The sequence below is a fragment of the Labrus mixtus genome, chromosome 4, assembly GCF_963584025.1.
Source record: "Labrus mixtus chromosome 4, fLabMix1.1, whole genome shotgun sequence".
NCBI classification, from domain to species: Eukaryota; Metazoa; Chordata; class Actinopteri; order Labriformes; family Labridae; genus Labrus; species Labrus mixtus.
Genome location: NC_083615.1, coordinates 20,539,220 through 20,554,944, shown reverse-complemented (window position 1 = coordinate 20,554,944; position 15,725 = coordinate 20,539,220). Strand labels below are relative to the sequence as shown.

At 37.4% G+C, this 15,725-nt stretch overlaps 2 protein-coding genes across 2 annotated transcripts; both read right to left on the bottom strand.

Moving 5' to 3' along the window:
- Positions 1 to 985: 985 nt before the first annotated feature.
- nutf2 (nuclear transport factor 2) lies at positions 986 to 9,220 on the bottom strand. The gene is made up of 5 exons (XM_061036280.1): positions 9,108 to 9,220; positions 5,437 to 5,546; positions 4,292 to 4,363; positions 3,503 to 3,601; positions 986 to 1,905 (listed from the first exon to the last, which is right to left on the bottom strand). Exons 2-5 carry the CDS (start codon positions 5,533 to 5,535, stop codon positions 1,792 to 1,794), a joined length of 384 nt encoding a protein of 127 aa, XP_060892263.1. The 5' UTR covers positions 5,536 to 5,546; positions 9,108 to 9,220; the 3' UTR covers positions 986 to 1,791.
- A 279-nt stretch (positions 9,221 to 9,499) lies between these two features.
- On the bottom strand, positions 9,500 to 15,711 carry tsnaxip1 (translin-associated factor X interacting protein 1). Its single transcript, XM_061036273.1, has 9 exons — positions 14,984 to 15,711; positions 14,749 to 14,851; positions 14,366 to 14,506; positions 14,166 to 14,259; positions 13,607 to 13,803; positions 13,262 to 13,400; positions 11,742 to 11,905; positions 11,501 to 11,614; positions 9,500 to 10,949 (listed from the first exon to the last, which is right to left on the bottom strand). The coding sequence occupies exons 1-9, from the start codon at positions 15,061 to 15,063 to the stop codon at positions 10,845 to 10,847; spliced, it is 1,137 nt and encodes a 378-aa protein (XP_060892256.1). The 5' UTR covers positions 15,064 to 15,711; the 3' UTR covers positions 9,500 to 10,844.
- Positions 15,712 to 15,725: the final 14 nt, after the last annotated feature.

Below are 15,725 nucleotides of genomic sequence, written 5' to 3'. Positions count from 1 at the left end.
GCGCCTCGGGCTCCGACTCGCTGAGCTCTCGTCATTGGTTCCTACCTCAATTTCTTTCTTAAGGCATACGTATTTGCCATGCCGTTAACTTAGCTTATGTTTCTACGGTTAACGTTTCAATTACATATCGATTAATTGATGCTTTAGAAGATGGCATTTAATAACGTAATTTGTGGAGAAAAAAAAATACACACTATATATGAAGGCTATGACTCATGAACGGGTCAGGTGACTGGAACCTTCTCTGTCTGGTTCCTCTCAACTCATTTTCTCTCGCTGCTATTTGTACAGTAACAGATGCATTCAACAGAGAGAAGTAAAATTACAAATCCAAATTATCCGCTGTCACCGTGCTAGTAATTTTAGAGATTGTAAAAGAAATCTGTAAAATACAGTCATTGATATCAGTCATTAAATCTCTTGTTGTGTACTCTAGTACTTTGACAGGCGAGGAACCTATTCGCCTGCTGTGACATCGGGATTACATTGTGGATTCAAGACACAATTGTTCCAAATAGTATGCCAATACAAAGTGCAGATCCAGCATCAGTGGTTTTCCCCAAACTTCATTGTCCTAATGTTTTAATTTAGATGAGGCCAGCAATTATTGTGTCATATAAAACTATCTCCAGCCTGTCATGACTTACTGAGCTAATAGAGTGGAAGTAGCATTGAGCAACTGTTTTACTATTTAATGTACTGTAGATATGTATCATCTAGCCAGTACAAATTGCTTTGACTTCAGTATAAAACAGATTAAACTCAGCAGGCCAACTAACAAAATGTATGTGACAAATCCCTTTTTCAACAGGATCACAAAAAAAGCATATTTCACATTGTCAGTAGTGATGCACCCATACTAACCATTGCAAAAAACAAGAGTGAAATATCGTGAACAACACTTGTATGGAGTCACAATTTTTTAAGATAAATGACAGAAATGAAATCAATTGTTAGAATAACATGGAGACATGACAAAACACAATTAAGAAAAAGTCCAGATTTTATTGTCTTTTGTGGTTGTTCACCATGTAACTGCCTGACATGGGATGTAAAAGAGAAAGACAGAAGAGTGAGAGACAGACTTAGTAAATATGTAGGAACAGAGCCAATCACACGAGAAGGTCAGATGTTTGTCATCTATGATTCTTTGGTTTGCAAGAGCAAAACCTGGCATGGGAAATTGAAAAATGGCAAAGTAAACAATTACCAGTATGTAAAGGAAAATAAAAACTCAGTTAAACCCACTAAGGCAACACATAAGTGGCATCTAAAAACAACTTACAATACAAGAAGTGGGAACTGTAGAAGCCAAATCTAAACCTTAACATGTATTTGGAAGCCAGTCAACAACAGATCAGTTAACAACAGAGTTGAATGAGTTAGAAATAACTAAAGAACGGCGGAGAGCAGAGTATGAGTTATTGGCGCAAGTCAGCTGTTGTCTTTTTGGTGACTTGAGTGTAGACATTGTAATGGGAGGCTCCCAGCGTCATGCAGGTCAGCAGAGTGGCAGACAGGGGCATCTGATTGGTCGGCCGGCTCTCAGCAAAGAAACACGTTGCAATTTTACTGGCTGAGCTTGTCCTAAAACCCACTTAGATGAAGTTCAGTGATTGACATCTAGTGTTTGATTGTTTTTTCAAACAGGCGTAAATGAGACAGCAGGAGGGAGGGATGAGTTTTCTCTCTTATTTCCATCCTCAACTCCTCACTTCCCTCCCTCCATAATCCATCACAAAGTGCCCTTCACTATGGCCACCCCCGCCCACCAGAGTGTGAGGGTTTGGGCTAGCCAAAGTTGTGAATGGCCAACCTAAACATGTCATTGGTGCACACCCATGCATCGTTAATGTTCTTCAGAATGAAACTCTGATGGAAACCCATGATGGGGTCATCGTCTGCCTATAAACACACAAACAGAAAACAGGTTCAGGACAAAGTAAAAGTTTATTTCATCTGTTGTACAGTTGAGTAAATATAGTTATTGTGCAAATGCAAAAGTCAAGGCCTGAAACACTAACAAACTGTGGATATAATCACTGCAGAAGCTATAGTTTAGACACTTACAATGCCATACATCATGATGTGTTCAGAGAGAGAACAACTCTTTGGGTTAAGGGTGTGTGCTATCGGCTGCTACATTGTGTTGTGTTCAAAAGCTCTTGAATGAAGAGAGGATTCTTAAACCCTTCAACTGCCAGCCTGTGTTGTACAAAGGATGCACCGCTCATGTCCTGTTGGACATCATCTCATGTTCATTGTCAGAAGCACTTCATTGAATGGTGCTTTTCTGGATATCAACCTTTGAGAAGTTATATCATCCAGAACACTCTTTCTTCATTATATACCCTTGGACTAAATGTAATAAACATTAGGGATGCAACAATTCTCAATATAATATTGAACTGTTCGGTATTGCATCCATGGTCCAATACGCGCTTGTGAGTTGCAGTATTTTCTGTTCTGCGCACAACTAGCTTCTTGCATTGTGTTTCTCTCCGAATTGGCTTGGTTTGTGTGTGCCTGTGAGTCCAAGCGCTTGGAGGAGGAAACTCCTCCCCACGAGTTAATATCAAATCACATGTGCTAATGATGAGGAACCTGACAACACATTACTTTATGGTGAGCGGTTAGGAGAGGCAGCAGTATAGAAAACACCACCGTCTTTCAAATCAGTGGTGTGGGGACATTTTGGTTTCGGCATTGAGAATAATTACAAGGAAGAAAAAAACGTAAATAAAAAATGACTGTTTAGTAAACATTGTTTTACACGTGTCGCCTACTCAAATGGGAATACTTACGGAGTTTGGCCAAGTATACAGCAACAGACTACAGCAGGCTGTAACATTACTAACATGACGCTACTGTCTGTTGTCACACGCAGCCACCAGCTGATACCTGCATGATTCAGTCAGGGTGAGAGTGGACGGAGAAAGGACGAAGCAGCGTTTGAAACAAAGTTACCGTACACATAGAAATATCAATGCTTTACGACCCATTTATGGGTGAAAGTCTGCGAAAAAATACACAATATATATATTGTAAAATACTAAAACGTCTTCCTGTTTGTACATTTCTACATGGCACTGCCTTCTTTTTACTGAGACTGAACACCATCCACCAGGACGTGTAGAATGGAAAAGTTGTTTTGCTTAAAAGTAAATTAAAGAAATAGTTTTGGAATAGAAAAATAGCTTTTTCTCTTTCTGTATGTTCGCCTAAAACTCCTAAGAATGGAACACCCCCCAAAAAAATACTCCCAACACCTGGGCTGTCAGAATCGAACCGAAAACTATGACCAAACATCCGAGGTACTTATTGAACCGTGGGTTGACTGTACTGTTGCATCCCTAATAAACAGCATACGACAAGTTGCACAACTTAAGATCATGATAAAGTATCTTGTAAGAAGGTACCAGAAACTATTTGAAATCAAAGTACATAGACGGATGACCTTGTTAACTTTATTATGTTTGCTATTATGTTTACTGTTACTTACTTTTAGCTGTCCTACAACCATACTCAAGATGCAGCAGTCTGGAGTCGGCTGGTGGTCCTGCGCTGTTATACTATGCGCTATCTTTGTGAAGGGGAGACTCTGGTATACAAAAACATACACAAGATTAACATTAAAGCAGTTTATCAAATATTTAAAGAAAAATAAGGAATACAAATGTGTACCCAATTTAAAGTTTATACATAAAATTGACATTCCTCCAATATATCTCTTATTAGTTTCATTAACATTTTCTGATAATATCATAGATCATAAAGTGGATCTGACACAAAGCTACCTGCATAAGTTTGTTTTCAACAGCTGAACAGTTGACCATTAGTGGACGAGAGAGAGAAGCCCTTTTTCATTGCGTGTATGCAACAGCGCCATAGCCAGGCTCTGCTGTCACTCAACCTTTGTACTTTTACATTGAATCAGCATTCAGCAACAGAGTATGGTTTTACTTTATGTGTCGACATTGCTAAGAGGCACAACACCTAAAGTCCGACCTTATGCTTACAATTGCAAAAGGGCAAGAAGGTCACATGTTTAAGTTTGTATCACCAGCACAGTAAAAAAAGGTTCCAAAAGGAATTTACAGAAACGATTACCGCTGCTGCTTCAAAACATCTACAGCACCCCTGCAACAACACTGCCTATTCATATTTAATTCTGATTGCCTGCATAACCAGATTTCTCAGAATAACCTAGTTCCTTGTTAGCAAGTAAGCCTAGTGACTTACTTTACCATTGTGTACATATTTATAGCAATGAGTAACCAGTTATACTCACACTGAGTTTTTCAACAATTGCTCTTTTTCCCTGAAACTGTTGTCCTTCCCATGTAAGGCATGATGCATCAGTCTGTGGAGCACAAGAGAATAAAGAGCAGAGGAATTTATTAAAAAAACATCTTTACTCACTTCCAGCATATGATGCCTTTAACACAATAACACAAAGGGAGGGTTATTTCAACATAAATTCATGACAACGTTTTGTATATTTACAGTTAAACTTTGATTAGATGACTTGATGACGAGGACTTCAGGTTAAAAACAGAAAGAAAATATATAGAAAGTAAAATGTTCTGGTTAATGATAACAGAGACAATTAGAGGCTTAATATTTATTATTCCTAAAGCATGAGCATTGCCTTCACAGTTTTAAATTGGTTTGTTAAAAAAATGTCCATTAAAGAAAATCATTTTGATGTCCTCTAATAAAAACAGAAACATTAACATAATACATGCTTAGTCCTGTGAAACTATGTGTTTTCAACATCTGAACTTGATACTAGGTTTTGAAAAATGTTTGATAATTAGGTTTTCTGATGTGTAAGCAACAATTTAGTCAAACACTTTTATTTTTTCAATTAAAAATGTCTAAACAAGCAACCCACGCCATAAAGGACAAGTGATGTACTAGCCAAAACATGGGGTGCAATACAGTATGATGATAAGTGCTGCACACAAAACATAACTGTGTAAACACCAACACATCTTTAGCTTTGTATCTTAACTTGTGCCTGCAATTTGCACAGGCTTGTACCTGGTTAAGAAAAACTTAAAAAGTGAGGTTTAATATAGGCCAATATCACTTTTGTTGAATACCTACAGAGAAAGTGGTCGTAAATGCAGAGAAGATAATTTGTTATTAATTAATCCACTTCATAAGTAATTTTTATTTTATAAAAAAATCATTTTTTTCTAAAGGATTGTTGATAACTGATCTACTATTGATAAAGGAAAATGTTTATTCCATCTGAGACCACATTAAAACAGCTCATAATCTTATTGTAGCAGGTTAGGTCATCATGTACACGTGCACACTAAGTGTAGCAGGAAGCAGTGATGTTGTTAGATCTTTGTTTCAGTCAGAGATGCTGCTAATCACTGTGGTAAGTCGACTCTTAACACACCTATTTTTTTCCACACTTACATAAATGGATCCAAGTTGCGTTCTGTCGGAGTCAAACAAATGATAGTAGTGCGACACGAAGCTGGATCCTATATGTTCCCACACAGGCTGGTCCACCATCCTGACTCACCCTGGGGGAGACAGAAGAGAAGCTACATTTAAAAAAATGAAAAGAAAAAGAAACGGTAACTATAAAGTAAAAATGGAAAATAAACAAAAGGTCTGACAAAACTGAACTAAATACAAGCCTCCTTCTTCATTTCAATAAGTTAAATGGGTTACTCTGAAAAAAAATAAAAGTGTATAAAAATGGAGTGACCAAGCTATGGCCCCAACAGACCTCAATCCAACTGAACAAGAGACAAAGAATGCAATGACTGGCACTGTCAGCTAGCAACAGGTATTCATCACCCAAACTCAAATTGTTGTCTACCCTGTCCATGAGTGCGGTCCTTAGTAGTCCAAATTTGTTGTTGTTGTTGTAGTTTTAGTTGTAAGGCTGCCTAGGACAATAAAAACAGTTGCAACTATTTTTGCAAATTTACTTGCTCCTACTATGTCATTCAAAAATGAAGCCTCAAAATGTTACAATGTACGAATGTTTTTTTAAAGCTGCCGCAAAATCTGGTATTTTAAGGCCACAACAATACCAAAAAGGCAGCAAAATCCTGCAGGGACATTTCCTAGTATTGAAAAGTCAAGAATAAAACTCTTGTTACTTTTCACAAAATAAATTAAAATAGTAACTATAACGCAGACTGGCTCATTTCAGAAGGAAATCAACTTTTTTGTGTTGTTTTTATTGAAAAATTAATCTTTGCAGTTGATAACACTGGAGCTTAATTGAATTCATTTCTATAAATGCACTTTTATTTTAAATCCTTATTGAAAGCTTGTGAGTTCCTTAACAAATAAAAATGATAAATGGAAATCTTAGTAGTGGTTGGCCAAATTACTCCTGACATATTAAAAACGTGACTTATAAACACACAATTTTGCTTTTTGAGATGTACAGTAGGAGGATCGTAGTGTGCTATTAGGGGCTGATATAAACCCAAGTGGTGTATAAGAAGAACATTGTATGGAAACTCATTCGCTCATATTTTACTTTGACAAGAGCAATTAAATCAGCACAATGTAGTTTGTAGCTGAAAAGAATTTCCACATAAAATGGGTAACTACACTGTGTTACTTGAGTCAAGTAATAAATTAGACTGAAAGTAAGAAGAAAAATAAGATTTGCTGCTGAAGTCATGTCACCAACCCACTTTTTTTTTATTCTGCTTGATTGGTTTAGAAATTCAAACAAGAATTTTTGGCAGAATTATTTTCTCACCTTGTTGCAGCAGCATTGTTTTTTTTTTTTTAGGGCGATTACTTAAATATGTTCATCATTGCTTCTCGTTATTACAGTAATAATTACAATATTTTTGATAATCACCTTTGTCTTACATGTTTATCACTCAAAGGGGCTTCAGGCTTTGTTGAGCCAGCTGACCCAAAGAAAGACCACGTACAGTCATTTTCACATATGCACTCCTGAAAAGTTCTGAAGAACTTTAGGAGGACTGGTCCTGAAATTCTTCTGACCAGTGTGCTCACACCTGCACCTCCCAGCGGAGACTATCCCTGTCAGAAGGGGGGGGGGGGAGGTCTACTGAAGCAAGACTTAAAAAGAATGACATGGAAGTAGCAGACAAAGCAACAGAGTCCACTATACAACGCTGTAATGGGAATATCTGGAATGCTATGTGCAGTTCTACAGAATCACAATATCAACAAAGGAGCAGAGAAGAACAAACTGGCGAACAGAAAACGTAATGCAGCAGATTAATGACATGCACAGAGATTTAAATGGTCGTGTCAATACAGTCTAGATATGTGCACCGATCGCAGGAAGTTAACGTCACTATCCCCTCCCACTTCCTCAAGGTGAATGCTTCAGATTATACCCTGCTCGATTCTCACATCAGCTCACTCAGACTTTCTGCAGAGAAACAACTCCTCCTGCAAATATCAGGACTTTTTCAGGAGTTTTTTGCAAATGTGACAGACAGTACTATATAATGTGTGTTAAGGAAAGAGAGCTATAGAGAGCAAAAAACCCATCTTGTCCTCCGTTAAATCTTAGCAATTAATAAGAAAAATATTTTCACATTACAGTAGTGATTCTGATTATAATTCCCTGCTAATACAACTCATGAAACTGAATCTAGGGTGGGGGGTAGAGGGTTTCTCTTGACAGACACTTTGGTCTTATTCCTAAATGTTTTCTTTGTTTTTTTACTCAATAGCAGCTATCCTATATGCCACTTTCACCATTGGGTTCCAATCACAGCAAGTTTAAAGGTTGACCCAGTAAAGAAGTGTGCTCTTTGTTTCCATGTCCTTTCCTGGTAAAAAAAAAAACATTGTGAATGATGAACACTGAAGAAATGTAAACTAAAAAACAGATTGGACATTAGTTAGTAGCAGCTCTGTTCACAGTCTCTCATGGCATGTTATGTTTCTAAAAAGGTGGATACAAAATGATGATTGACCTTACACTTGTTTCTTCAGTGTTTTTTTTATATTATTTTAGCCTAAACAAAAAAACTCCTACAATGCATGTGACAGACATCATTAGTGCATAATAATATTATTAATAATAATAATCCATATTTCTAGTTTATCTAATGAACACATTCCTTCAGGCTTCCACATTTTAATGGTTTTTCATTCTTAGTTTGTGATAAATATTGACACATCGACATCCTCTAGCCATAGTATTAATCGATGTTTTTAATCTACATAAATATAACTATTGTTATCAACTTACTCCTGTTTGATTACACCAAACAGACCACCTGAGTCTGACTCACCACAACAACAACAACAACAAATATCAACATCACAGCATGTCCTAAATGCCGAATGAAATATAACAAAAAGCAAGGTCAGATTTGCAAGTGCACTTAAAATGTATTTATATACCACAGTGAGAGAAAAACACTGAAAGGTAAGCCAGCTAAAACGGTCAGTGTTTACGCCGTCCCACCACTTGGATGTCACTGACAGCACAAGTCATGTGCTTCTGCATAACGATGCACTGTCTCTACTGGAACAATCTGAGAGCTCTGAAAAGAGCTTAGCAATCCACGGTTCAGTCCAAACAAAAATATGTCACCTTAATTAACACCGAGACACAAATGACGTTAGTGAGGCCCTGGTGAATTGAACAGGAAGATACAATATGCTGATTTGCTGACGTTAACGATAACATATAGAAAAGCTCATCTGTGGCTAGTTACCGAGCTAACTAGCTGCTACTAGCTTTTGAGCTGTGTTGTTTGCTAACATTGATCGCCTGAGTTGCCTCCTCGCCAGCTAATGTTAGACGTCCGATAAACTATATGTTCATGCGTTAGCTAACAAGCTCGCCAGCGCTCGCCTTTTCACTGGTTGCTAAAAATACCCAGGTGGTGTGAAGCCTCCTGCGGGCCCGCACACATCGCTCTCGGACCCTGGAGCAGCTACCTTACATAGGCGTGCCCAGCGTTAGCCCTCAACCGGAGGGGGGCAGCCAGTTAAAGCACTTGTAATATTATATACTTTTTCAAATATCAGATTAACTCGGCGCTTTTCGTTTTGGGACATGTTTTCATTGACTTTTCTCTAAGAGAGTTTTCCAAAAATGTGTAATACAGACTTACCTCTAACCAACGCCGAGGCCGGCTGCACGATTTGACAGTGTATCTACCCTCCGAGGGCACGCACTCAACGCAATAGTTAGAACGATGGATTGTGGGGGTTGTAGTCTTTATGTCCGAACAATTTTCGGAACTACTACTCTGAAAGATAAACAAACCTATTAAGTTGAGTTGTGGCCACTGTTTTTACGGGTTCGTCTAATATATAGCATAGTAGACAACATTTAACTTGAACATTTTTTTTATCACGATAATATTTTGTGGTTTATGATTGTTGGAAATATAGCCTACTCATCATTCGAGGCTGGATTCATTTATAGGCTTGAGGAAAAAATTAGCCGCAGGCCAGAATGGCTATGATACCTTTATTGGTACATAATGAAATCAACACTAGACAAAGACATGGCTGTAACTAAATGTTGTTGTGATTGAACATTGAACCTTTACGTTTCAACCCCAGAATCTTTTTTGAAAAAATTGTGGTGAAATAAAAGATTGTCCTTTTTAAACAGATGAAGATTGAAATACTTACTGCTATTAGACAGCATCTCATTAATATACATTTATTTTAATTATTTATTTCACTGCACATTCATTGTTGGATAACTGATTAATGGAACTCTTGTTACGAAAAGTTAACAAATGAATTCCTTCCCTGTTCTCCAACAAAAAGCATGGTATACTGTTTGTATTTTTCATGATCAAGAGTCCTTTCTTTTTATTAATTAAATAGAGCATGACAGATTAATCAGTTAGCCGATAATAACAGCCGATATTATCTTATTCAGTGACTGTCGGTATTGGCTCATTTTTTATCGCAGATATGCGCCGATATTACTAGATTTATTCCCCAGTCAAATTGCATTTCATTTAAGTTACATTGTATTAAACTAGCTGTTCTCTTTCACCAGCAGTGTGCTATATGGATTACAACAAGTATTATCCCTCTCCATCAAGCAGTGATGCACGTACATGCACAGTTACTTTCCAGTTGAGTAACCATCTTGTCTTCGTTATACTGTATATCTTTTACACAAGTCTTTGATAACTGCATTTAAAGGGATCAACACAATAAATGTGTACAATTTTATCGATCTATCTCTATAGATATCATAGATCTAAGAAAGATATTGGCCAATATATCGGTATCTGTTTTTTTCTTTCTTGCCAATATCGGTATTGGTATTAGCCCCAAAAATCCCATATCTGTCCAGCCCTTGTATTAATTCCCTATATTTTTGGTTTCCACTTTTATCCTTTTTCTTCCTTGGTTTCTTTTTACTTTTTTTCTCCCCAAGAGCCTTTAAAGCAATGCCCGCAATATTTTTTGTATGAGAGCTATGATGCAAGACTCCTACCTACACTGGAGGTGAAAAGATTTGTATTAGAATAAACTCTTCAGTTTGACATGATACGGCTATATCAATGTATGGACATTTGCAGTTGTTTCAATGGTAGGAGCTGCTCAAAATGTGTATTACACAATACATGATTAATGAGGAATCTAGTCCCATGCATGAAACATGAAAACATATAATGGTTCATCCAGATTGCCACATTAAAGCCTCTGAGGTCACCTAAAAAGTAAAGTCTTATTCAATATTTTCACCACAGGAAGGCACAGAGGTCTGACAATGGCTGCATATGAGAGATGTGGAATGCCTCAAGTGAACTACAAACCCCAAAACCAGCCTGAAAAAACAGTGAAAGGCTTCTGGTTTGTACAGAGATGTGAAGTATCTAAGAGGAGATGGTGTTACTGTCTGGTTTGCTCTGAGATGAGGCCATCGGTTCTTCTATTTCCTTGGCAGACTTCTGAGGGACTTCCTTCCTCAGTTCCAACACCTACACAAATGCACAAAAAGGGGACACAGACCACAGACAGAGTAAAACATAGACACCCAAAGGATTCATATTTAAACTTAGGATGGAGGGTTTTGTATGTTCCTATGCAGATTTCAACATTTTGTGAAAACAACTAGCTCTTTTGTTTGTTTCACCATAAACACAGAACAAAAAAATAGGGAGGTTATAAACAACCCATCTACTACGCACAACTGTTCCTAGGCCCGAGCGTCATACTGAACAGGCAAACATAAAAGTGGTGTTGATCTTCTTATATAACTCTTGCAATAAAGCAAATAAGCGCATTCCCCAAATGTACTTTTTAATGTTTCTGTTTTTCTAACTTCAAAATTGAAGTATTCTATCATATTCAGTTATCTGATCTGAGTAAAACGTTTGGCTTATTTTGGGCTTGCTTACAAAATGTATTAGCCAAACAAATTAATTGACAGACATGATCACAGCAGCCATAATATTCAGAGGCCTCGTTTCATAACTTCTAACCACAACAAACTGTGCCTTCTTTTGATCCCATGAGTTCTGTCAAGTACCTGCTCACTAATGGAGTCTTGTCTCTTGTTCTGCATGGTTTCTCTTGCCTGGAGCTCCAGCAGGTTGTCATACTCACTCTTCAACCGATCAAAGTCGCCCTGAAGCGTTTGCAACTGCAGACATCCACAAAACACACATAACAAGAGCAAGGTTGAAGGCTTTTAAGATGTAAAATCTGGATATCTGAGTTTGTATACATTCTTTTTTGTTCAATGCTATATATGTGTAACTATAAGCCACCTGCAGGAGGGTCTGTGTGTGTGTTTGTGTCAGGGTGTCCCACTTGCATCGTGGCACAACGTCCCAGTGCTCCGCCTTTATCTTGACCAGCTCCGTCTGCACTTTGGTCAGGTCTTCCCGACACACCTTTAGAGCAAGCTGCAGCACCACAGGGTCCTGAATCTCTTTTTTCATAGTGCAAATTAATGTCAAGCCATACATAATTTAGTGATATGTATATTTAAGAACATCAATTAGAACTCTTTCCATTCAATTTCATCAAGGAAGGTATTGCTTGTGTTTTGGGGGTTTAAGGCCCATTTTGTTCTTTACATAAACTTAAGATGACAAGATTCGTAACCCTCTCATGTCTGTACCTTAAATTTAATGCTACAGCCAGTACGGACTGTTTCATGGATCAGGCCATTGACTTAAGCTCTTGAAACAGTCCAGCAAATAACCTTGGCACTGTGCAGCTCGCCATGTTTTTACAATTCAGTTTTTTAACAGATAAACAAAGTATTTCAAATATGTGTATTAATGAGCTTTACATGTGCCAGTTAGTGTTTTTTTTTTGCCAGGCGAGCTGTTTTCTTCTGTTTGCAATATTAATGCTAAAGCTAAATATCTGTCTTCAACAGCTGTATTGGTCTTGTCATCTTGTACATTTTTTTGACTTACAAAAATAACCACTGATCATTTTTTTGTATTCATATTTCTATATTTTCTTATTCATCAATTAGTGCTTTGTTCATTTAATAAGAAGAAAGAAAGTAAGATATGCCAGAGGGTAACATCACTTTGCTCAAGGGGACAACTTCATTTTCACTTTTTTTCACTTTCATCTTTTTCTGTCAGACCAACAGTTTAAAACCACAACATCTTCAGTTCACAATGGTAGAAGACTGAAGAAATAAGGACATATGCACAATTAAAAAGTTTGGACCAGGATTTTTTAAGAAAACAATACTATTGACTGAGTATCAAAATGGTCTCTGATTATTTTTTCAGAAATTTTTTTTATTGCATGTTTGAGTAATCCTCTAGTCCAATAGTTCTCAACTGGTCTAACCATCACCAACTCCTTAGAGAGAAATCGTGTCCCAAATTTCTGATAGTTCTCAACCAATCAGATTTATTTAATGAAAAGTTTTGCAGCTTGGGCCTCAGATGGTAAAAAAAATTCTGACAGAACAAAGAGACTTAACAAAACAAACATGTTTTAAAGAGTGCTTCATAGACTTTTTAACACAATTTTTTTTTGCAGGGCACACATTTGGGACCCACTGGAAAATTGCTCTGCGACCCACCAGTTGAAAACCACTGTTCTAGTCAATCAATCAATCAATCAATCAATCAATCAATCAATCTTTATTTCTATAGTGCCAATTCACTAACACATGTTATCTCAGGACACTTTACAAAAGAGCAGGTGAAACACCTAACTCTTTGTTATATTATCTACAAAGATCCAACATTAATCCATCATGATCACAGCACTAAGCAACATAGAGCAAAGTAGCAAGTAGTTGCAGTTCTACCTGTTTTTTGATCTGCAGGGTCCTCCTTAACACAGCCTCCTGTTAAGTCATTGAGCTGCCAGATCAGCAGCTTACGGGCATCACCCTCCTCCCGGTACTGCACATACTGGTTAGAGACTTCAGCCTGCAGATGGTCCACCTTGAAAGGAATGGAAAAAGGAGTGAGGGTGAGATTGTGAAATTCTAAGTCTGACCTTACTCCAGCAACTGAGGCTCAAACTAAATAATGTGAATAATTAGGAAGCATTGTGTAAATTAATGTGTAAAGAATGGCAACAGGCTGAATTTCCTACAAATCAAATGAATGAAAATATAAAATGTGGTTAGAACACAACTTTGAAATACCACTCTTTGCATCGCCCTTTCTTTCTCCTTCATATCCTCAATGATTTTTTGCATTTGCTGATTCTCCCTTTTCAAGGCTCCAATCTTGGCCTGCTCCTCTTCTAAGTGAGCTTGTATCTTCTTATCACATTCTTCTGATGCAAGCCTCAGATGGGATTGCAGTGGTTCCAGTTTTCGGATTTGATCCTGCTGGAATGCTGAACAGATGTAAAATGTGATCAAATGATTAACTGTGAAACAAACTTTGATAATAAAAGGAATGTATTTTAATTTTGATACTTAATTTACTGCAAGGGTCCTTTCATAAGTTTATCAAATCTGTATGTTTTTGTCAATTAAATAAAATCAAAAGGTGATTCAGCAATCAGTGTAATTTTATTCGTAATACCAAGCCTTCTTAGCCTCTCTCTCAGGAGTAATAATTTTATAGTCCTAGTAGTCCCCAGATGGGAAATGCTGGAATGGATAATTGATGTAGGTCATCATTCAGTATTAAGCTGTACTACTTTTTATTGTTTTTTTAAAGAACAATATTCAGCTTGCTGAGAAGGTCACTGACTTAAAGTGTTTTCATATTCCTTTTTGATAGCAGACAGAAGGGGTTGGTAGGTTTTGAACTCTTTAATGAATCGTCCAAAAACGTCACGGTAGATCTGAAGGAGAGCAGATGTAGATATGTGAGTACAATCTCTCTGACACAAAAAAAGGTTGGTTTTGTGTTTTAACTGTTGATTTTTTTTTTGTGAACCATAATAGCACCTGTAGTTTTAGTTCCTGAAATGCTGGCTGATCAAAGCTGATAGTTTGAAGCTCCTTGTTCACATAGCTCTCCAGCTGAATCAGAAGCTGAGGCTTTCTCCATGGGCCAGCAAAAATATGACTGGTATCCATCCAGTTCAACTGTGGTTTACCAAACACGATGCACACACACACACACACACACACACACACACACACACACACACACACACACACACACACACACACACACACACACACACAGCTTTAAGTTTACTGTGATGACAATGAAAAAGACACAGTAACAGTGATTGGCTATGTGGACAAATCATATTTACAGCAGTCACACTTATCTTATGAGTGGTATTATAGCAGGTATTGTGAACCTTGGTTGTTTAAACTACCTTTCTTGCTGCATGTCGAACAGACAGAGCGCCACTTTCCCCATTTTGCTCCTCCTCTGATGACTGGACAGGGTAGGTGTGTGAACTTAAATAATTAGTAAGACTGAAGAAAAAACAGCACTTCATTAGAACAGCACTGTAGTTTGGTTTTATGATGTTTTTGTAATAAAATATTAATGACCTTTTACAGAATTGTCTATGAAGTCTATGACAAACATTTAAAGTCTTAGCCTACCTCTTTTTTTGTGACGGTGTTATGGGTGGAAATTTAATTTCGTTGTGTAGTGACATCTCCGAGTGACAACTGCAGGCCATATAATAACATTACAAGCTCTTTATCGTGTTGTTTTTGCTGTTCAGCTCAAGATTGACTTTAGCGTCACAGATGAAAGTAGTGTAAGGGAGTTTCCATGGTAACGAGGGCGGAGCGTGCCAAAGGACCGATTTAGTTGACCGCTGCGGCGCCTATCTAGATTTCAAATTGTGTAAGATGAGAACTTCTGAACAAACGAGAAGAAAACATGAAAACAGATTTTCAACACATTAAGTGTAAGCCACCATTCCAGACCAGTGCCAGATTACAAACATGATAAATAAATAAACAAATGGATAACGAACTTTGCAACCATTGCAACTTATATTAATGTCAAACAGTCATTAAGCTGAGACGCAGGCCTACAACAAAAAAGACAGTAGTGTATTTAGTCTCTCGCTTTTTATAGATTACTCTTTGATTAGCCTAGATGTTAAAATATTTTTTTTTTATCTAGCATGTAAACTATGCATTTGCCACTTTAGGCTATGTGAAACACAAAATAAGATCATGTTTAAAACACTGTAAATGAATTTGAAAGCAGAAAACTGTATTCCCTAGTACGAAGAGAAGCTGTGTTGTCATTTCCAAAGACAGTATTATAAAAGCTAGCTGGCAGGTGAACTACAGTACCCAGAATGCACTGCTCAAGCCTACAGTACAT